Source organism: Copadichromis virginalis, linkage group LG23 (genome assembly GCF_057382275.1).
Source record: "Copadichromis virginalis isolate Kocher_CV1m ecotype Utaka linkage group LG23, C_Virginalis_male_GT1.1, whole genome shotgun sequence".
Lineage (NCBI taxonomy): Eukaryota > Metazoa > Chordata > Actinopteri > Cichliformes > Cichlidae > Copadichromis > Copadichromis virginalis.
Window position 1 is genome coordinate 10,692,135 of NC_140639.1, and position 24,109 is coordinate 10,716,243.

At 46.0% G+C, this 24,109-nt stretch overlaps 1 protein-coding gene across 7 annotated transcripts in view; it reads right to left on the minus strand.

Moving 5' to 3' along the window:
* Positions 1-24,109, minus strand: part of nfia (nuclear factor I/A) — a 150,580-nt gene that overhangs the window by 38,644 nt on the left and 87,827 nt on the right. For all 7 annotated transcript variants that reach the window (XM_085449406.1, XM_085449403.1, XM_085449405.1 and 4 more), the window contains exons 3-4: positions 1,791-1,856; positions 1,131-1,205 (exon numbers count right to left, since the gene is read on the minus strand). In XM_085449406.1, coding sequence (XP_085305532.1) covers positions 1,131-1,205; positions 1,791-1,856 — 141 coding nt within the window. The remainder of the gene's footprint in view (positions 1-1,130; positions 1,206-1,790; positions 1,857-24,109) is intronic.

Here is a 24,109-nt window from a genome sequence, read left to right on the forward strand (position 1 = left end):
CAAAGTAGCTGAAGATAAAACACAGAAAAACATGAAGGTGATTTTCCTGGCCTGGGATTTTATAAAAATATTCTGCAGTACATCAAAAACGAAAGAAAACCATTAATTAATCAACATTACCTCTGACGTTACAGCGGTTTTATTAGAGACATGGCTAAGCATTTTGCATTTTGAATAATTTTAAAAAGTTTCAATTTGTTCAGTATTGAACAGCAGAAATGAGGTTTTCTTTTCGGAAGAATGTAAAAGGGGAAAAAACAGCGGCCGACAGCGCTGTAAGCAACAGTAGACTTGTGTAACAAGCAAGCGAATAATGAAGAAAGCGAAACTGTTCGAGAGAGAGGGGGGGGGGGGGGGGGGGGGGAAGAGGGGGAGGGAGAGAGGGAGAGAGAGAGAGCTGCGCATCGCAATGGAAGCAAAACAGTAAAAGAGTGAATTCATGACGATGTTTATGTGAAGCGTTTGGATCTTCTTTTGCTGCTGATTCGGTCAATATTGTTTGGAGAGAGATCAAACTAACAGCTTTAGAATCAGCGCATAAAGGGCGTGAACACAAAGCGCGGACCCGGATCAGCGAGCTGTCGGCTTTCAGCCCCGACTGTGAGAAAGGCGACATCTAACTGATTCTGATCCGCGGGTCGCGCTGTGTGTTTAAGTCTATGTGCAGAATCCCTGTACCTGCTCTCATTTACTGTTTGGTGGTTCTTGAAATTTTGTGAGATGTCACCAGAGATTCTGGCATTTCGGACAAAATACATTTATATTAAAAAATCGATTCAGGATTTTAATGAATCGATTTTACGTTATCCAAGCCAGAATCGATTTTAATCGATGAATCGATTATAAAAACCCACCCCTAGTTCTTATGTTCATCAGCAGGAAGACCACTCAAACACACATCAGCAGCCACACACACACACACACACACACACACACACACACACACACACACACACACACACACACACACACACACACACAGTGTGTTCATTAAGATAGGCAGCCTGTGGTTTGGTCTGGAGGAATTACATTAGATGCACTATCGATGACAGATCTGCGATCCAATCAGTGCTTGGCCTCATTCAGCCTCACTGCAGGAGGAGAGTGAGAGAGAGAGAGACAGAACTTACTCTGAGACACTCGGACGAGCTCGGCCACCGTGAAAACTCCAGGTGTCACGAAGCTGTCCTGGAAGCCCAGGTGACCTGTGAGCAGAGGGAGGGAGGGGGTTATTACTATATTACTACTGTATCACCAACACATTTCGGCACAGCCAACCACTGACAAGCCCCCGAAATCTACACCTGCAGCAGGATTACAGGTAGTACTAGTACCAGTAGTACCAGGGAAGGATCAGTATGAGTGAGGAAGTACAGGCTTCTGTTTCCCAACAGGAATAATCAGGACCAGCTGTGTGTGTCTGCACGCACGTAGCTGAACACCAGGGTCAAGGTCTAGCACACACACACACAAAGTAGAGAGGATATCCTTCTCTCTCTCACACACACATCCATCAACACACACACACACACACACACACACACACACACACACACACACACACAAACTGAGGCCAACCTGTGTGTGACCCTGTGTGGTTAAACGAAATGAGGCTGTGGTCAAATATGGACACACACACACACACACACACATTCCTGAGGAGAAGTTGTTTGTCTGGATCAGGGAAGTGCGTATGGAAGATTTTTAAGTGTGTGTTGATGGATGTGATAGCTGTGTGTGTGTGTGTGTGTGTGTGTGTGTGTGTGTGTGTGTGTGTGTGTGTGTCTCACCGTTCTCCGGCTGCTCCTTGATGTCTGATTCGCTGGCCTGATTCGGGCTTTCTGATTGGCCGGATTCTGTGGAGAGAAACACAAAGATGAGGACGAGCCGAACAACACCAACTTAATAACACAATCATATACACACACACACACACACACACACACACACACACACACACACACACACACACACACACTCAGTTGTCTGTTCTGATCCAGCGGTTACTTCACTGATAGCTGGGAGTTTAAAAAAAAAAAGTTATCTTTAATGTTATCATGAAATGTGTTTCATCCTTCATAAATGCTGTAAATACATTTTCGAAATAAAAAATATTCATCAATCAGGAAGTGCGACGCTTTCAGAATAAATTCTTGAGAAGCGTCAGAAAGTCCCACACAAAATCCCAGATCATCCAAGAACAGAAACGAGCACCAGTGAAGGCTATTCACCAAAATGTGGACTCAGCAGGTCATCTGCAAATCACAACTTTGGTGGTTTGTGTGTGTGTGTGTGTGTGTGTGTGTGTGTGTGTGTGTGTGTGTGTGTGTGTGTATAGAGGGGATGCCTGTATTGATCTCCACATCACAAAACCTTCACCTGGTATCTCACACACACACACACAGCAGACTGACTGGCAGACTCCAGCTGCTGCAGCTGATTCAGTCACACTTTCTGCACACGCTCAGTGACACAGGAAGAACTCGTAGCCTATGCTGAAGTTCAGAGTGAGCGGACGGATGGAAGGATGGAAGAGTGAAATGTCTGAGGGGGAGCTCGTGTCAAATATCATAAATAAGCCAAGCAGCTGCGACCACCGACGCATGAATGGATAAATCCTCTTCATACTTAGTCTTTAAAAAGCATTTTGAATAATGTTTCATAGCTAAACCTGAAGTTAAAACGGCAGAAATACCCGGTGCGTGACAGAATCTCACATGGTGCACCCCGAGCGTTTTCAACAACCACATGTTTACATGATTACAATGTACAACTACATAAAAAGTCATCGATTATCCCGCCATCAGCTGAAGGCATCTGTACCTAATAGAGTCCCGCTCAGTCCCAATCCATGCAGCTGCTGGAAGGTGGGAATTCTTGGAACTACTACAGCAAGGTGGTTAAAAAAGAGGAAACGGGTCATTTTCTTATGTCACAGGATTCTCTGCAGTGCTCTGAAAAACAACATCCAGCCTCACTGCTTCCACAGGAACAGCGGGATCAGCAGCAGCCAGGTGCTGCTCATCAGTCACGTGCTTAACCGATCATCAGCAGTGTGAGTGCCTCTGTGAAAGCAGAGGTTTTGCCAGTTTTCAGGTCTCAAGAAGTCAGGAATGTCTTACATCTCACAACAACAACAACAACAACAATAATAATAATAATAATAATAATAATAATAATAATAATAATAATAATAATAATAAAGGTACTTTTATAATGTTATTGTTTTTTTTGTTGATGAGTGAGTATAGGGGTGGGATTTAATAAGTTTTCTTCGTCCCACTCCTTTTCAGGCAATTTTTGTTTTTTGTTTTGTGCATTTTATGTTCAATATAGGTATTTGTTGTGCCTGAAAATAAACAAATAAATGAATGAATGAATGAATAATTACCCACTGCAAATATGAACTCAAACCTTCACCAACAGGGGCAGTGTTTAACCAGCAGGTGTGCTAAAATGCTTTGCTCTTCAAACTTTTAGTCTTTTTTCCCCGATCGTTTTATTAACCGCTTAAATAAAGGCTACACCGACTCACTGAACCTCCTTGTGGCACGTAGCGGTATTACATGGCAGTACAGCCCAGTCCTATTTTGACCTGAGAATATCTCTTCAACACAACACGGATGGTTTGAGCGTTAATGTGTTATCAGCTGTTGCTTCACATTCTTAAAAATGCTTCATTAAAACTGCATCAGATCAAACTGAGCTGCAGGCGTCTGTAACTTATTTACACATTTCTTTGTTTTATTAAACAAAACTTGTCATCTGTGTTTTTAGAGTTTTCTCTCTTCTATGTGAGATCTGACATTTTTTGTTGTGGACGTGTGAGCAGCAGTAGGTCAGCTCCGAGTATCATGGCAAACGTTCTTCCTGTGTGCAGCTCGTGCGACCGGCCTCTCTGCGTCTGCCTCCTCTTCCAGCATGCTCTCTGCTCCGATGCAGCTCCGCTCTTTCAAATGATTTAGCGGCTTCGGGGGCATCGATCGGCCACGCTGCAGATAAAGTAGGCAGGGAGTGGAAGAAATATTACCCATCATCCCCCCGGAGCCTGCTGGCGGGGCCATGACTCAGGAGCAGACGGAGAGAAGTTGGAACGTCCAGGAAAGCAAAACTTTTAATTAAGGCAAACATGAAGGAAAGTGCGACGCACGGCGAACGTGACGGAGGCCCGGCTGAAGCCGCTGCCACGCGGGCCCAGATGTGTGATCCAAGAGGAAAATCAGGATCGAGAGGAAGAGCGGGCTTCGCTTTAACGGCTCACACGCTAGCTGAACGGTGCGGAGAGATAGTCAAGTGATTATCTCCTGCTGGTTCTGAGGCGTGAATATGTTTTCTTTAATGTGAGAGGAGGTGACAGGAGCGCTTTTTGAGTGAAGGAAAGCAGGTTGCCTCTGAAGTGATGGTTCGCTGAGTGTGTCGGGTCGTCCTGCGTGGATTAAAGGGCTTCTCGTTAGTGTAAATCACTTTGGTCCAGGTTTGAATCCTTCTGTGGAGTTCTTTCTGTGGAGTTCTTATTGCAGACCACACGTTATGGACGCTGCGCCTGCACATTTTCGCCGCGAGGTTGTGCAGTTCAGTTACATTTAAGAGACATGAACTTTTTGCATTGAGAGGACCCCCCCCCCCCCCGGCCCCATCCTCTGTCACACACACACACACACACACACACACACACACACACACACACACACAGGGCAGCATTTATCAGGCTTGTTTTGCATGCTGTTCACCGCGTCTGTTTGCTTCAGCAGCTTAAGACAAAGAGCATCAGGCGGAAACCACGGCAACTATGGGGTGGGGGGTTAGGGGTGCTGCTGATGGGTGTGTGTTGGAGGGCACTTTCACACACTGCCCCCCTACCCCATCGTCCCCCGCTCCCCTCATTCAGCCGTCAGCAGGTTAATTAAATATGCTAATGAGGCGTGGGAGCAGACCGGACTGTCTGCATCCACCCCCCCACTGAGGGGCGTGGATCATCTAACTCAAACCCCCCATCATCACAGACTTGTAATTAAGTCATATATTATAAAAGAAAAAATGTTTCCATCTATACTTTGAATTTAAAAAGCTTTTTCCTTAAATAAAGAAGGATCAGGAAGTTTAATGAACTTCCTGATCCTTCTTATTTTCCTGTTTACAGTCCTTTTTGTTTCTTTAGAAAAAAAATCCTGAAACACACTCACCTCTGAAAACTTTTTTCCATCTGTCACCATCAAAGACTTTAAATATTAAATCAAATGAAATCAGAAGAATAGGAAAATACCTATGCTTTTACTCTGAAAAGCTTCTCAAGTAACACGTATCCTGGGTTAGGAGACCCACTTGAACGCTAGTGGAGCCTCGGACACCTGACCACCATGGAAAGATGCCGGCAGATCACGTGACCCTCACACACACTCACACGCGCACACACACACACACAGAGCACTGGGACATAAAGGAAACAATGGGACCAGACTTTCTAGCTCTCTCTGTGGGAAAGTCAAACTTGATCGCCCCAGTGGTCGCTCCCTCTCGCTCGCCCTGCTCTCTCTCTCTGACATGAACTGGTGCTTTTCTAGGAACAAGGGAGGGGGGCTACTGGATGCTTTCCAGAAAGGCAGCAGAGAGTCAGAGGCGGTGGGGGACGGGTTGGCGTTGGGGGGGTTACCTCTGAATTTTTCTGAAAAAAAACTTCTGAAGTCGTCTTGCTAACTCCCGGGAATAAAGGTCAACAGGTAACGTTCCCGGGATTCACATTAATGGTGCCGACCAGATATCATCACTGCCAAGAACACAGTGCACCGTCACCACCTGCACCCCACCTGCACCCCACCTGCTCAGCCTCACCCCCACGTTCCCCTTTCCCAGCAGCTCATTCAGGACTCTGCTGCAAGGTTATTGATTAAACCCAAGAACCAGCAGAGCACCAGTCCAACCAGTCCACCTCCAGTAGAGCTCCACTGGTTTCCACAGAACGGGTTTTGCTTCCTGTGATGGGAGTGGATGACTTACCTCATGAGAAAAGACGTGCTCATTTAGAGCAATCATACGTTATGGCAGTTTTATACAAGTGCCAAATAAATCAGTTTAAAATTTCCGGAGATTATTTCCAAAAACGCAAAAGCTTCAGTCAAAAGGAACCAGGTCTGTCTGCAACTACAGGATGGGGGAATTATTACAGTGTGACACGTCGAAGGCCCTGGACGAGAACGTCCTGTGTGAGAGAGGAACGCGCAGCTGGATGGCGTCTCTCACGGCAGAGAGGATGATGGGCAATTTAAGCAAAGCCTTTCTCGTGTGCGTCGCTGATCTCAGTGTGACGCGGTAAATCTGTTGTAAATCTAATGATAATGACATCATCACCAGTTTTACTGCAGAGCAAAATAAAAATGAAACGTCAGTTCAGAGGTGCTGTCAGCTGACACAGACGCCGTTTCTCACTGGTGTGAAGTTCTGTCACACCGGTTAGGACACAAGAAAGCTCGTGTTTAAAGAGGTCACACTTCCTCCGGGTTTGTTTTTAATGCACACAGACTCCGCCCCCCCATGACCGAGCCACGCTGGGATCGCGCTGTCGTCTCCTGGCAGAGCGACAGGAGGCAACACAAACAGAAACAGCGAAGTGCTCTGCTGCCAAAATCTGTTTCTCTCCGTGTTTGGCTGCTCAGTGACGTGGGCGAGAGACATGCCGACACTACAGAGAGAGAGAGAGAGAGAGAGAGAGGGGAGAGCAGAACGCCGCACACCTCCAATGTTCAGCCCGAGGACGACAGTTGGAGGATCTTTACCGGAAGGATACGAAAACGAAGACGTAGACGGACGGGCTCTGAGTGGGTACAAAATAAATAAATAAACAAACCGCTCGGCATCAATCTGAGCGCACTCTGATTTAGCTTTTAATGAAATGAAGAGACGTTTGAATTCATTTTTTTAAAGGCCACAAATCAGCTGAGACTGCCACGCAGGATAAATTACCTTCACACACACACACACACACACACACTCTCACACACACGTTCACGGACCTGAAGTCCGGCTGGACTGCAGCGATGAGGCACTGTGACTGAAGCTGAAAGGAATGAAAGCTTCTCTGTTCCTGCAGGTGACACCTACACCTGTGCACCCCGGGGGCTAATTATCTGACCTGCAGGCAGCCGTGTGAAGCTCTGCGAGGGCCCAACAGCTCCACGCATGCTCCAAACAGCATTTCCTCTGGATTATAACAAGCGTTACCAGGAAAAGACAGGAAATTGTAATTTTCCTCTTTTAGATTCTAAGCTCTTCCTGCAGCTAACAGAACAAACGCCTGATTAATTCGATCCAGTTTTATTCAGAAATCACAACAACAGCCGCCTCGGGGTGTTTTATATTGTACGACTCTACAAAGAGAGCTGTAGCAACCGTAGGCTGTAGGTCCCTGTGTGAGTTAGGTGACTCAGATGGTCAGCAGCATTCGAAAAACACTTAAATATGGATTTGTTAAAAATAAATCGGCACCTTTATTTAAGGTCCATCATTAAAGGTATTGTTTTCTTTCATTCTCGATTATGTGAGTAAACACAGAACAAAGCATCAGATCAAATAAACGTCTCATTTCATCTGGAATTAAACTAAAATCATTTTATTGCATGAACTTTAAATATTTTGTCACACACACTCTCTCTCTCACACACACACACACACACACACACACACACACACACACACACACACACACACTCTCTCTCACACACACACACACACACACACAACATCAGAAAATAAAACTGAAGTATAAAAAATGAATCTGATGATGTTTCTCTGAGCAGGAGGCGGGTGCGTTTGTTTTGTGTTTCCAGGCAGCGCTGCAGGAGCAGGACCCCGACCCCGACCTGGCATGTGAACCATGGCACGCCTGCACCGCACGCTCTGCCAGTCGACACACACACACACAAATTTTTAGGTTCTACTTTTGGACTCAACAACGCCCGTCTGCAATTTGACGCCGTCCACCAGCCGCCATTTTGTGGCAGCCCCCTCACATTCGGCACATCACACCCAAAAATCCTTAATACACACACACACACACACACACACACACACACACAAAGACTCGCACTGAGGCTGAAAGAGAAAACAGTCAATTTGTTTTCTTCTGTCTTTTGTTTTTCGGTTAATTATGAAAGAAAACTGCACAAACACACGAGGCAGACAAGGCTTTGTGTCGGCAAGACGCCGCTGCCAACACGCCGCCATTTTAGAAAGACAGCCAAGCTCTCTCTCTCTGTTTGTGGTTGATGTCTCTCGCCCCTCGGATGGTGTTCAAAAAAGAAAAAATTAAAGAGAGAGAGAATCCCCTTAGCCATCTCCATTGTTGGACGCCCAGCCAGCCGCCGCTGCCAAGGAGGCGCTGCCAACTGCAAAACGCACACACACAAAAACCCCACTCGCACACACATTTCTTCAAATTTTCAATCACAAACATTTTAATATTTTCTGTCACACGCTAACATTTGCCACACAGCCTGTCTGTGTGTGTGCGCGTGCATATGTGTGTGTGTGTGTGTGTGGTTGCCCTCTCTCTCAGCCTGGCAGCCATCTTAAAGCGTTGGCAACCATTTTGAAGCTACTGTCTGTTTTCTTTGAGCCGCTGCCATTCGCCACCTTCTGCCAGAACAAAAGAGGGCCGCAGCCATTACCAGCCATCCACACACACACACGTGCACACACACAAACACACATGCAAAATGAGCCCTCCACAAACCGTCCAGGAACCTTCCAACTCGCTGAAATGTCTGTAAACTGTGCACTGATCCAAACTGGAAAGCAGCCAGTAAATTGGGCAGCAAATATAAATGTGTTTGACCTTCGACCTCAGGCTGGTGATTAGCATCGGGAAGAGCGGCTGAGGCCGAGATGCAGGAGCATACGTTTTGAAAGAAGGCGTTAACTCGCTTCTGTTCCTCTCTTCAAATATCCCAAATGTGCTGAAGCTGCTTCACTATGCTCTGATCCAACTACAGAGCTCCACCCCAATCTGCTCCAGGAGAGCCGAGTGTCGACAATCTGCAGAGATCATTGACAATCTGCAGAGATTACTAAAAAACTGCAGAGATGATAGACAATCTACAGAGATTATAAACAAACTGTAGAGATCACTGACAAACTGCAGAGATTATAGACAAACTGCAGAGATTATAGACAAGATGCAGAGATCATTGACAAACTGCAGAGATTATAGACAAGATGCAGAAATTATAAACAATCTGCAGATTATAGAAAAACTGCAGAGATCACTGACAAACTGCAGAGATTATAGACAAACTGCAGAGATTATAGACAAGATGCAGAGATCATTGACAAACTGCAGAGATTATAGACAAGATGCAGAGATCATTAACAACCTGCAGAGATTATAAACAATCTGCAGAGATGATAGACAAACTGCAGAGATGAGAGACAAACTGCAGAGATTATAGACAAGATGCAGAGATCATTGACAAACTGCAGAGATTATAGACAAGATGCAGAGATCATAGACAAGATGCAGAGATCATTGACAAACTGCAGAGATTATAGACAAACTGCAGAGATTATAGACAAACTGCAGAGATTATAGACAAACTGCAGAGATTATAGACAATCTACAGAGATTATAAACAATCTGCAGATTATAGAAAAACTGCAGAGATCACTTACCAGCTGCAGAGATTATAGACAAACTGCAGAGATTACAGACAAACTGCAGAGATTATAGACAAGATGCAGATTATAAACAATCTGCAGATTATAGAAAAACTGCAGAGATCACTGACAATCTGCAGAGATTATAGACAAGATGCAGAGATCATTGACAAACTGCAGAGATTATAGACAAGATGCAGAGATTATAGACAAGATGCAGAGATTATAGACAAGATGCAGATTATAGAAAAACTGCAGAGATCACTGACAAACTGCAGAGATCATCAACAATCTGCAGAGATTATAGACAAGATGCAGATATCATTGACAAACTGCAGAGATCATCAACAATCTGCAGAGATTATAGACAAACTGCAGATTATAGAAAAACTGCAAAGATCACTGACAAACTGCAGAGATTATAGATAAAATGCATCTTCAAGCTCTCTCTGAGTTTCTGTGTACTTGTTTGAGGTTTTGTTGGATTTATTTTGTCTTTGGAGCGTATTCGATGACATTACCTCATCGGGATTAAAATGAATATTAGAATAAAATGAGGCGTGTTTTTCTGTGGTTTATTACTTCAGCAGTGAGATAAAAGCAGAAGAATGACTTTCTTTCTTAGTCCTCATATCTGTTTGTAAGTTTTTGAGGTAATTTTTCTTTGGATACTGCTGGAAAATAAAAGCACAGTTTAAAAAATGAGCCAGAGGAATGAGATGAAATAAAACGAATCCTGTCTGGGAGAGAAAACCTCGGAAGATAAAAGTGCGAGGCCACATCATGCGAGGCCTTCAGCCAATCAGGACACAATTCAGCTGTTATACAAGGGTTCTCTGAGGTTTTAAAGTCATGTGACCTGAAGCTCGAGAACTCTCTATGCGCACACTTCCTGTCCTAGAGGGGGTGCCGTCGAGCTGATCCGGAATCTCCGAGCCCAGATCCATGTGTACATTTTTTACTGGTTTTCATTAAAATGAATTTTGGTGTGTATTATATTATAGTGGGGCAACCGTGGCTCAGGGGGTTGGGAAGTGTATCTGTAACCGGAAGGTCGCCGGTTCCATCCCCGGGCTCTCTGTCCTGGTCGTTGTGTCCTTGGGCAAGACACTTTACCCTACCGCCTACTGGTGTTGGCCCGAGGGGCCGATGGTGCGATATGGCAGCCTCGCTTCTGTCAGTCTGCCCCAGGGCAGCTGTGGCTACAACCGTAGCTTGCCTCCACCAGTGTGTGAATGCGAGAGTGAATGAATAGTGGCATTGTAAAGCGCTTTGGGTGCCTTGAAAAGTGCTATATAAATCCAATCCATTATTATTATTATTATTATTATTATTATTATTATTATTATTATTAGGGACATCACAGGACCAGGAGCGCTTTTTTTGCATTGTACATTTCTATTTGGGGGATGAAGCAAGCAGCAACCTCCAGACAGCATCACCTTTGACCACCACAACCTGCAGCTGCTTCTGCACACGTGCAGTTCCTGGTGGTCTTCTAACCTCTGGTGGAGGTATCTTTATTATATCCATTTAGCTGCATCCTCTCTGAGTCACTGAGGACCAGATCAGAGCGCCTCCACTCACCTGCCACTTCCTGTGCAGCGGGACTAACAGGAAGTGTTGTAGTCTTCAAACTTCAAACTGCATAAACAAATTAATAAATAAATCAAACAAACATATACTGAGCTCTGAGCTCTGGCACACACCCATAATGCACTGCAACATTAGCTGGGTTAATATGTGTATTGATGAGCCCATCACTGATCGATCTGCAAATCTGTGGTTACTGAGACTCATTAAAGATATTTTAGATATTTTAATCCAGACCAGAGCTGAACGTGTGTGTGGTCAGTGGTTACAGCTGGACTTTGGTCAAAATGAAATAGTGTGTGTTTTCCAGTGGGCGGGGTCAGATTGATGAATTGCTGTATTGATCGCAGTGCTGCCTCACTTACCATAATTATAGCTCTCTAATGGATGATATACACACACGTGCGCGCACACACACACACTAACAGACACAGAGTCAATATCACAATCTGAAGAAACATTTTTTTGTCACCATAACTCTTGTTTCTCCTTCCTTCTTTACTACACCCATCCCTCCTTGCATTCTCATTCTGCAAGCTGATCAATAATGATCAATTATTGATCACTCTGAGAGAAAATTAAACACTTTTAGAGAATCCATCCAATCACAGCCTAGTTCTGAGAACCATCGTCCAATCAAATTTCACCCCTGAATAAACAGCGTTTTACTGCTGGTTTCCGTTCGGAGAGGAGGAGGAGGAGGAGAAGAAGCTGGAGAGATGAAGGAATGGAGGAGTAACTCTCTCTCTGATTGGCTACTTTCTGTGTTTTGGAAACTTTATCAACATTTTCAATCGTTTTTTTTTTATTCTCCACCACTTTTCCCTCTCTGGGTGAGAGAGAACGGATGTCTGGCTCTGATAATACACACACACACACACACACACACACACACACACACACACACACACACACACACACACACACACACACACACAGAGAAACACACTGCAGTGCTTTATCTGTAGTGATTTCACCATAATCTGCTATAGAGTCTGCTGCCATTAATCACGGTGAGTGTATCCGTGTGTGTGTGTGTGTGTGTCTGTGTGTGTACAGTCCGTCTATCCGTCAGCTGTATGGATTACACACACTGCAGCAGAAAGGAGCAGGAAAGTATAGAGGAACTATTTATTTCAGGCTGGGCGGGGCTTCAGGACAGCCTGATACCACTTTCAGGGTTACCACGGTGACAGTGGGGGCCCTATAGGGGATGGCGGGTTTGCTGTGGTGTCAGAGGGGTGGAGGCTAGGGGATCTCGGCACCTGAAAGATCCGACAACATGAGTGAAGAAAACAAAAAGAAGCTTTTCACTGATTTTATAATCAGCTGATATTAAAGGGTAACATCACCTGGAGCAAGGTTGAGTAAAAAAGCTGAAAAACACCCCCAAAACCCACAAAGGCCGTTTTAAACACGCTATTTTACATTTAACCCATTTCACTGTCACTTGTCTCGTCAGACAGGTGCTACAGGGACCGTGCTCATGATCCAGATGTATTCAGGAGTCCATTTAAACCCCTTGAAATTGAAGCCCCACCCCCCCACAGGTACCTGTTCATCAGGTGTGCTGCAGTTTAGTAACATGTTTTTCAGAGGCTGGATATTTTAGAGATGATCTCCTGTAAAGCATCTTCATAATTTCCAAACACTTAGCTGACCTTTAACCCTAAAATATCAGCGACAGTGTCAGCCACCATTCAACGTTCAGGAAAAAACACTTAAGGAAAAAACTGCAATTATTCTTTTATAGTTTAGGTAGTCTGGTATATTTTTAGTGGTCCCGTACACTCCAGATCATTTCTTTGAAAGTTCCTTTATTTCCTGAATGCAGGTGCTTCCAAGCATTAAATAAAAAGGTCCTTTGGAGATCAGTGCTGATTGGTTGAAATAAGGAAATGATGTTAAAGTGAGTTTCTCAGATAAAACCTGCCACTTGATTGTATGAAACGAACAACATATTTAAGTTTTTCAACTCAAACATTCAGCGAAATTCATTCAGCATCTGCAGCGTTTGATGCCAATCTGATGTCAGATTTAGACTTATTTCTGACTACAGACACGAGGAAGCTGAAACCGTGTGCTGCTGGTGTTTCCGTCCAGATCTGAGCTTTGACGGCACCATTGACAGAAACCACTAAAACCGCAGTCTGAATGAAGACGAACCACCCTTTGAAATATTCACTAATTTTCATCAGAAAGTCCACCAAGATCAACAAAGATCAGCGGATTTCACTCAATCAGGACTTTTAAAGTCTCACACACACACACACACACACACACACACACACACACACACGTGCGCGCGTAAATAACTGATTTAAGATTTGCAGTCAAATGTAAACACCACCAGAGGGAAGGAGTTATCCCACTGGCTGACAGTGGCCTGTGACCTATGATCGTGTTGTAAATCGGATCGTCAGTTTGTCCTCACACAGATTCAGAGTGTGTTTCGATGCTTTTAGAAGCCCCGCCCACCTGTAGGCAACATTACAAAGCCCAATTTTACACTCTCAGATTAAGCTCCACCATCGCTTCATCTCAACAAAGCACCGCCGCACACTCCAGAAAACTACACAGGAGGAGGAGGAGGGGCCCAAGACAGACAGAGAGGGTCAGAGGTCAAGCTGTCTAAGAGGAGGTGGAGGAGGTGACCCACGGCTCTTCAGAGCCTGAATAGAAGCTCCTGTTGGGCTCTCAGTGTTTCGATGTCCGCTTTTGTCCGACACACTTGTTCGCTTTCCTGTTGCTGTAATCGTAATCTGCCACACACTTTGAGGTGCGTTAAACATAGGGAAACGGCACCCTGACGGATCACAGCGCGCCGCAGGAGCACGCCTGCATCATGTGACCTCTGCAGGCTGGAATCAGGGCCTAAATCCCGTGGAGTCGGCCTGAGACTAACACACTTTTAGAAAGAGACAAACACGGGGTTGTTTGGAACTATTTTCAGGGGCGGATGAATCCGTAAGTGCAGTGTGTGTGTGTGTTTGTGGTTTCATGAAGGACGTGTTTTCACAGTTTGTGAGGAAGTAGAGCTGCGAGGCTTGTCAGTGCCGGAGCGCTAATCACGAGACAGATTTAGAACCCTAGAATAAAAGGTTCGCCTCGTCACGCCAAATCAAAGAGGAGCCGTCATAAAGGCAGAACTCCCAGAATGCTCGGCTGCAGCGGCAGACAGGGGTCAGGCCGATCGTTGACGAATATATTTCCTGCTTTTATTTTTTCCTCTGGAAACAGGAAGCGGGCTGTAAATGCCCTTTTGATACCTGACTGAGTTTTTCTCTCCCCGATGCACCAGAAAAACCTCCAATTAAGACAAATCTGTCCTCCCTCCCATCATGCCTTTCTGTTCCTCTCTCTCTCTGGTCTGCAGCCTCGGGCGGCCGGGCCTTCCTCAAACCACACAAAGAAAGAAAAGCAGCAGAAACAGCAGCAGCGTCTCTGCGGTTTTACTTGGCATTGTGTTCCTCCGACGCCCCGAAAGGCAACGAGGAGACAAAAAAAAATCCAAGAAACAGTCTAAAAACACACACCCTCCACCTCCTCCTCCTCCTCAGCTGCAAACAAACAGGACGAGCAATCGCATTCAGCCGCAGAACAGTGGAACCACATCAAACACAGATGCTAATCCTTTCTGGATCCGCAGCGCGTCCTCTTTACTATAAATAGTGCTGAAGGAGGAAAGAACATTACGCCTCTAATTTATTTATTGTGTCAACGTATTAAAAGACGACGACGCCTTGACGCCCGGGTCCCGCTTGTCGAATTACAAACAATCAGCAAATCCTGCTCGCTTTACTGATAACCTATTTATGAAGCCTCCTCACCCCTGCAGACCCACCTCACCCACCTACCCCGCCCGCTGCTCCTAATCACAAAGTGAAGCATGTCAGAAATGTTCCGATCACAATCCATTGACAAGTCGGGAAAGCCCGGTTTTCATTTCAGCGGACCTTTCCAAAGAGTTAAAAACACCCTCAGACTTTTGTTTTACAGCTGGTTGAACTATTACTTTGAAAACAGCTTAATATTATCTTGGTGCACATGCAGATGTTAGTTAGCAATTTAATCAAGAAAACTCCACTGGACCATTTCATGTGTACATGCTCTAAAGCAGCGGTCCCCAACCCCTGGGCCTCGGACCGGTACCGGTCCATGAGTCGCCGCGAGAGTTGAGGCTCAGGTGTGAAATGTATGGTTTTCAAGGTTTTTAGCGTTATTTTGTTATCGTTTTCATCGTTAACTCGGTTTTCCTGGGTCTTTTCATGTGTGTTATGAATAAATCTTCTTTTTTTCAGTACCAGTACTAGTTTTATTTTGTTGTATTTATCCGCGACACCTTAAAGGCCGGTCCGTGAAAATATTGTCGGGCATAAACCGGTCCGTGGCGCAAAAAAGGTTGGGGACCGCTGCTCTAAAGACAATGTGAAGTGTTCCTTTACTGGACTTTACTGGTCTTAACGAGGCTGCCCCTTCCTTGAGCCCGGTGCTGCCAGAGGTTTCTTCCTCCCCGCTGTCTCCACGTGCTGCTCAGCGGGGATCGCCTGCCTCTAACTTCGCCGTGCTGACGTTTCTCCATCAATACAGAAAAACTGACCTCACGGTAACACAGCACCTGTGTATCGCCGATCACCTGCTGCTTTACAGCTGAAAAATTCCACTCAGCTGTCATGTTGGTGTTTCAGAGAGGCCTCACTTCAGTAAAGTCTGGACTTACTCCCACTCCACCCACATCATCCACCCACGGCACAACGTTTCAGAACGAATGTCCTGAAAGTGAACAGTGAGCGTTTCTGCACCAACACTTGAAGAACACATCAAATATAGATGATAACATGACAGATGGTTACATGAGGGATGACAACATGACAGATGTTACCATGACGGGTGGTAACATGAGGGATTGTTACATGACGGATGACAACATGACGGATGATAACCTGAAAGATGGTAACATGAGGGATTGTTACATGACGGATGACAACATGACGGATGACAACATGACGGATGACAACATGACGGATGATAACCTGAAAGATGGTAACATGAGGGATGATAACATGACAGGTGGTACCATGAAGGATGGTAACATGACGGATGATACTGTGAGTGTTTCCCTGCAGTCTGAATCGATCGCAGAACCCCACCCTTCAGAAAGACTACAGCTCCGTCACCGTGATGATCTAAACACTGACCAGCTCCGAGTCCACATGTGTTTCTGTTTTACTGTGCTGCATAGTTTCAGCTCTTAATGGCCCTTCACAGAGCTCTCACTACTGAGGCATGCTGGGAATGAAGGCACAGCAGTGCTGCAGTGAACAAGAAGAAGAAGAAAGAGGAGAGGAGGGAGGGGTTAGAAGGAGAATGAAAAATGCCCTGAAGTCTTCACCGGCCTCCAGAGCCTTCTGTGGAAATACAAACTCACACACAGAGGGCTGTACGGAGGAGAGGTCAGAGGTCAGCATGGGTGGGTGGAGCAGAATGGAAAGTATTTGATAAGGAATAAAGATTACTGTGTGAGAGAGCGAGCGAGCGAGCGAGAGAGAAACTCTAGTCCACTTTTCTCTTCAAACAAATTTCAATAAAGCGTATACATGGACCAATCAGCAGCCTCTGAGCTGCAGTTCCTTTAGCATCCAGCAGGGGCTCCAGCAGTGATTCAGGGCCCTTTACAGCACAAATCAATATTTACAGCCTGATATTTAAAGTACACATTATTAGGAGCATGGCCTCTCTGACTGACATGTGGATATGCTTCACCTCTGGGCTACATTCATCTGTGTGTCATGGTCCTGGGTCAGTGCTTCTGAGTTTTGTGAACTTTAAGTTTAGATTGTTCAAGTATTTTGTTATTGTTGGTTTGTGTTCATATTGTTTCATGTATTTTTCCTCGTACTGTATTTAGTCTTGTTCCCAGTTCTCAGTGGTTTTAGAGGTACTCTGTGATTCCTTCTTCTTGGGTCAAGTCTTCGTATTTAGTCCATTTGAGTTTTCCATGTTTAGTTTTTGCAGTTTCTGTTTTATTTGGATATTCAGTGTTCCTTGTACTTTGGTCTTAGTTTTGCTTCCTTTCTCTTCCTCTTCTCTTCTGTGATTTAGTTCAGCTGTGTATCATCCTCCCAGCTGTCTCCTAATGGCTGTTCTGTGTTAAGATAGTTGCTGAGCATCTGTCCAAGTTTGTTTCTGTAGAGGGTCTCTGGTGTCATGTATTTCTAGATTTCAGTTTTTGGACTATGAAACGGCTCGCATTACCTTCACCTCTGTCTCACTGGCAGTCTGATTCCAGTCCACCACACCGAACACTGTCTAACATCCACAGATCCACAACACTGCCAGCTTGAGTTCCTTTTCACAGAGTTCGACCTGCGAGAGGTTTGAAGACGCTCTGTCGCTCTGTGTACCTGATTTAACGGTAATGCCGAGGTTACCGTTGAATTTCAGCCCGGGTTTGTCGTTTCGGGACCAGTTGTTGGGTTTGCTTCATTTCCTTGGTTTAAATAGCTGTGCATGTTTGGACGTGCTTGTGATTTCCTGTTTTGTTAAATCGAACAGCCTTGTGTCGAATCGACGTCGATTGGCTCTTGTTCTGAACTCACGGTTAACAAACTGTTTGAATTTCACGGAATGTCCCGCAGACGCTCGCAGCTCAATAGAGATGCAGAAAAAGCAAATGAGTACAGTAAGTAAAGAAGACAAAGAGCAGGAGGAGGAGGATGCCGATGAAGAAGAGGAGGATGAAGAGTCGGAGGTCCTACAGTGCGACTCCAATCCCATTTTGCTGCGGCTGAAGAAAAAGAAAATCAATGGTAATGGCTTTGAAGCAGGAGAACCTTCAGCTGGAATTAGAGGCAGCAAACACAAAATTGAACGCGACCCCCCCCCGCAATACCATCGCCTCCTTCCCACAATGCACTGGGCTACTTCTATTCCCGCTAACGAGAAAGTTTACCACAACCCCCCACCTCCAACTTCCCACAATGCAATGCTCCACTTCAATCCCAATCAGCAGCAGTAGCTGATGTAGAGGGGAAGGAGGAGGGGGGAAGGAAGGAAGGAAAATATGAAAGAATGGAGAGGAGAGGAGAGGTAAAGGGAAATGAGGGAAGGAGAGAAGAAATGGTCACAAAATCAAACAAAGGATGAGGATGAGAGAGAGATGAAGAGGAGGTGAGGAGGAAAACAAAATAGCAGGAGGAGAAAGGTGGAAAGAAGGAAAAGTAAAAAAAATAATAAAGAAAGTATAAAAAAAGAAATCAAGGAGACAATGAAGAGCAGGAAGGAAAGGAAATGAGTAGGGAAAAAAGGGAGGGAATAATACAGGAGGAAAGGAGATAAGGACAGCAGAGGAGGCTTTGAGTAGAAACAGATGAGGGAGCTGTGCGAGGAGTTTGAACCAGAGCCAGGAAGAAAAAAAAAAAATCACAAAACACACACACCAACACTCAGAGCCACACAGACACACACATACAACGACACACACACAGGCACAGTCACACACACATACGCACACACACAGACACACCAACACACAACATTTGTTGCTGAGAGCACAAATGTGAGAAATATGATGAAGATGATGAAGCTCTCTGTTTCTTCCTCTTGTGCAACTGTGTGTGTGCAACTTTGCAGCACACACACTTGTTGCTGTGTGAAACTGTTTCCTGTGAGCTTAGCCCCACCCCCTCACTCTTCCACAGTCTGTTCCACAGACTGTAAAGAAAAGATGGACAGAACTGACATCATTCTGCTTGGTTCTCCAACTGTCACAGCATCTGACCAATCACATTTCAGTGATGTCATCGCTTTGAATCCTTGGCAAAATCCACCCATCCATCCACCCATTCATCCAAGTTCCATCCATCCACCTACTTCATGTTAAAATAGAGACTAGAATATTGATGACGGTCTCCTGACACAGCCAGCATAAACATCATGTGGCTGACAGCGTTACCACAGCAACGCAAACAAACACACTTTGCACACGTGTATCATCTGCTGTATGCGCTTGCTGCAACCTGATTCTACTGTGTGTGTGTGTGTGTGTGATAACATCACGGCCGATACGGCTTAAAAACCCAAGAACTCAAGAGAGGGTGAGAGAGAGAGACATAGGGAATGAGTGTAAAGCGGTCTCAGGCTGAAGATCGTTCTGTAGTCGGGACTCTCGGAGCTTGTGCTCACTAAAGACTTGTCACTAACGGGCGTCTTCTTTTTGGTGCACCCACTACTGGGGGAAAAATACGTGAAACTCTTCTGTCACTTAGGAAACATGTATGTTCTGAGGTTGTTTCATAGCTTGGGCCAAATCCACGCTCCACTCTCTGAGTGTCAGCCTCTGACACTTTCGATGCCACAAGGAGCATCTCTGCTCCTCCTGTGATCCAACTGCATTCAGAATCCCAAACACCTCCACCCGTTAACAGTCCGATTCATCAGCTGCTCTGATGGGAAACATTTATTTTGGAAACACAGGAAGTAAAACTACTCTGCAGGAAGCAGAGCTACAGGTTAGACAGAAACAGGTGCATATCATGCCTGCTGGGTGAGGTTGGGCAGAGGGCTGGGATTCAGTGGAACAGAGACACCAGCAAATATAATGAGGTTAACGCCCTCCAGAGTGGGACGCTTGTTTTTAGTCTGTAATCAGACAAACACAAAAATGTTTCCTGCATTTTATTTGGTTCCTTAGTTTTGTTCCACTTTTTCTGTGTTTTTCTAAGCATGTGTTTTATTTTTATCCAGTGAAGTGAATTTTGCATTCCCAGTTTTAGCTCAATATAATTATGGTGTAAATAAATTCAACCATTCAAAGGCAGCAGCTCAGAGGGAGTAACCACAGCTCCTCCTGTGTGGCTTTTAATGTGAAAGGTCTGCAGGAAGTGTTGAATTTAACAATCAAAAAGCAGCTACTTAAAAACAGGAGCTGCTGTTCGTCTGTGCTGCTGGACCTCAGGAGTGTCCGAATGGGGTCAAAGGTCACACGTCGGGATACTTGACCCTCGCTGTCCACAGCAAGTTGGAGGTCAGAAACAAAGCGTGATGGTGATGACTTCATTTAACGACTCCAGCTGTAAACAAACTTCCTGCTTTTGTTCTTGAGCTCAGAACACCATCGAGTTCGAGCTTCAGGACGATCCTTTGTCTTCTTTTGGTTTCATGAAGAGAATGCATCTGACTGCACAGACGTTCCTAATAAAATGCTCTTTGCTTTTCCTCCTGTCCAAAATGCTTTTAGGAGGAATCTCAGCACCCTGCACCCATCTTTGCTGCTGTTCTGAAGCTGAATTCATCTGGTTTCAGGGTGCCCTGCAGTGTTGAAGCTGCAGGACCAGAAACAATTCAAAGTCCTTTTTTCTCCTCCAGCTCTCTCACAGTCAGACTGGGCCAAGGGAAAAGTGTGTGAGAGGCGAAGTATGGCGTAAGTGTGCTGAGGTCGGCGGTATTGAGACACAGCGTCTGTTTCATCAGACTGAGCCGTTCACAGCAGGCCGGAGGTCAAAGGTGAAGAGCTCCTTAAGGTGGCGGCCTCTCACTTGCTGAAGATTTCAGGGTCATCTCTAGATCTCTGCAGAAGGTCCCACCCTCCTCCTGTTGTCTTGTCAGATGTTGTGTTAGCTCCCCTTGAACTCCTGTTCCTCCCGTTGTTCCTCCTGTTGTTGCTTCCTTGGTGCTGAGCTGCTAATACGCTAAGGCGCGGTGTTAACACAATAACAAATGCCTGCTTCTCATATGCATATTTCATGGAGACAGCTGAACAAATTACATATTTATGGATTAAAAGACAAGGGGGGGGGGGGCACGTTGCAGGCAGGTACTGGGGTCCCATCTGCGGCGGCATCTGTACGGCGGGGCGGGGCAGCAGCTGTCGGTGGCGCCGGGGTACGCTCTTCCCAGAGTGCCAGAGTGCTGCAGGAACATCAGTGTAACCCACCAATCATAGCAAGGCTTTGCAGCTCAGCAGAAAAAGCATGTTTGGAGCACTCTCAGCGGTCAGGTGAGCAGCAGCAAAAACCTGAGCAGCAGGCACATTTTCCTCTTAGACTTGTTTTTACATCCAGAGGAGTCACTCGCTGCTGGGCACTAGGAAGAATGCAGGCTTAAGGAGCTGCGTCCATGGTTATATACAGTCTGTGGTTATCTTCCCACACATTAATCTTGTGTTAGAGAGCTCTGATTTGCTGAAAACCCTGAAGGCAAACTTCAGTTTGGACACAAACTCTGCTTTTGTGGTTTTGGACTCTTTGAAACGCCAGCACCAGCAGGTGTCAGGGTCTTGGGTCTAAGCGACCCAGGGTCCCTGAGCAATTATGGACATGTGTGTTTTTGGTGTGCTGTCTCTCGTTCTCCCTGCTTGCAGCACCTGTTTACAGGCACCTTCAGGTGTGGTGGGTGTGGCCCTGCCAGGTGGTTGGCCACACCTGAAGACCATCGCACAGCTGATCAAGCCTCGTCGGAGGAGCTACTTAAGAGTGCGGTGGAGCTCTCTCCGATGCTGGATCATTGTGTGACTTCACGTTAGTCTCTCGGCCAGTCAGTACGGATAGTCTGCCACAGTGTGAGTCTTACGGCTGCCTGTTTGTTATCTCCCCAGGAGAAGCGTGGAGACGAGAGGTCAGCGAGCACGGGGTTCTCAGACACTGAAGAGCAGGGACAAGGAACATTGGGAAGAGGACATGTCACGGGAGTTGGGAACTCACTGTGGATTTATTGTTATTTTCCATTTCACTGTAAATAAACGCACTGTTTGCATTCAGAGCCCCTGGGTCCTCCTTTCTCACATCCCCACAGTCTGCCACGCGGACCGTGACAGCAGGACTCCTCCACTTGACCCACAGTGGACGTCTACCTTGGTCTCCCCCCCAGCTGCCAGTCTGTTACACACTCTAAGGACTCTCTCTAAGGACACCTCCTCCTTCTCCTTTTTTTAAAAAAACTCAATTAAGATTTCAATTAAAGAGCAGGGACCCTGAGACTTCTCCAGTGTAAATTAGCTGCCGTCGCGAGGGTCATTAAACCGCTGGGACTCTGCAGCAACCTCTGAGACCGAAGCTCTTCATCCTGGATGCTGCGTTTGATTTCAGACCCCTTACCCCTCACGGTGGCGGTCACCTGTCTCACCTGCTCTGATTAGCTCTCTACATGGCTGCCCTCCCTCTGACTCTGGGATGAAACCTGCTGTTCGATGCTGTGTGATATGTTTGTACCTACAGTGCCGCAGCAGCTGTGTGTTCTGGTCCGATTTCCTTGCGTTTACTGGATATGACGATCGCAACCTGGTGGTCTGTGTTCGTGCTCTAATCGGCCCGTTAATAATAACTCGCCGCTGCGCTTATCTCTTTGGTGCTAGATTTTCAGGCGTGAACGAGCAGGAAAAAAGACTTTGAAGGCTTTGTGATCAGGAACATCTGCGCTGTAAAGCACTTACAGCAGGGGGGAGGCAGGCCGGGAGGGAGGGAGGGAGGGGCGGACCAAGAGTGACTTGTTCTGGAGAGTTAACAGCCTTAGCAGGGATAAGGTGGCTGATCCTCCAACGCTAGGCTCATTATTGTTGGAGGGGATTTGGAGCTGCTCTTTCCTGTCGGGTGGAGGGCTGGGGGGGAGATAAGCAGCTGAGATGGGGTCTGTTTTATTCCTGGAATAGCAGGAATGAGCAGAACACACAAAGCAGCCATTTCCTGATTATTTCATTATTTTCAAACATGAATCAAGGCACGATGATGAACCCTGAAGCTCCACAAGTGGATGATGTAAAACTATTGCACGCAGGGAGATGGCGCACATCCTCTTCGTCTTTATCTGCTGGACGGGGAAATGATGGCGAGCTTGTATTACGCTCCAGCGCTGCTGTCCATTTGGTCTTTGGCTGGATTGGAGGATTGTGGGTAACTAACACAGACGTGCCCACGTGCAGTCCAAAAAAACCAACTGCACATACTCTGTAGGGTTGAATGCTGATTGGTTTAAAAGAAGGAGCGTGAAAAATGCAGCATGAGGAGCTAGATGTGCTGCAGCGACATGAGTTCAGCTAACAGACCAACAACACCAATATGAAGACCAATGCCCACCCTCTCCTGACCCTGCACAGCTCCGACAGGTTAGCGTAGCCTAGCATAAAGCCTATTTCAAATAATAGAAGAAGTTCTGCAAAGGATCCACCGAGATGTTTAATCGCTCTGCAACCTGGATGTAGCTGAGAACCTCTGCTGAAGAGAAATAATGGAGTCCAACATGCTCAGCAGCTCCTTCAGGATCTCTGTCATGATGCTGGAACAACAGCATCTTTCTGTCAGCATCCAGCACGAAGCTAATGATCAAGCACGCTGAAGGTCGCAGATTTTTACATAAAGAAAACAACACTTTTGAAGCCATGCAGCAGGAAGTTTCTGTCACACAAAAATCCACAGAGGTGGAGCTGTGGGGAGTCAGTTTGGAGATAGCAGGTGGAGAAAAATATAGAAGCTGCAACAGGAGAAAGAGGAAAACTACACGTGGCTCTGCCCTTCCTAAACCAGAACTCTCTAACTGCATTCACAGCTGGACTCTGACCACGTCTCTAACTTGGAACGTTCACAAAAACGGCTGCTCAGAAAGTCTGAGGGGGGGCGGAGTGCAGGACACGTAGAGCTGGCACAGTAAAATTCATGATCACAAAGTGCAGCCCTTGAATAAGTCAATGGAATAATCTGCTGCATCATGAGATAAGAGGCTGGATGAAGAGGGGGGTGGGGCTGCTCATTAACATTCCCGCGGTGCGGTGACTCAGCCCATTTTGGTAATGGAGAGCCCCGGCCACCTAAAGATGGAAATGGCCATTTTTCAACCCCCCCCCACCACACACACGCCCACATTTTTATATATAAATTATCCT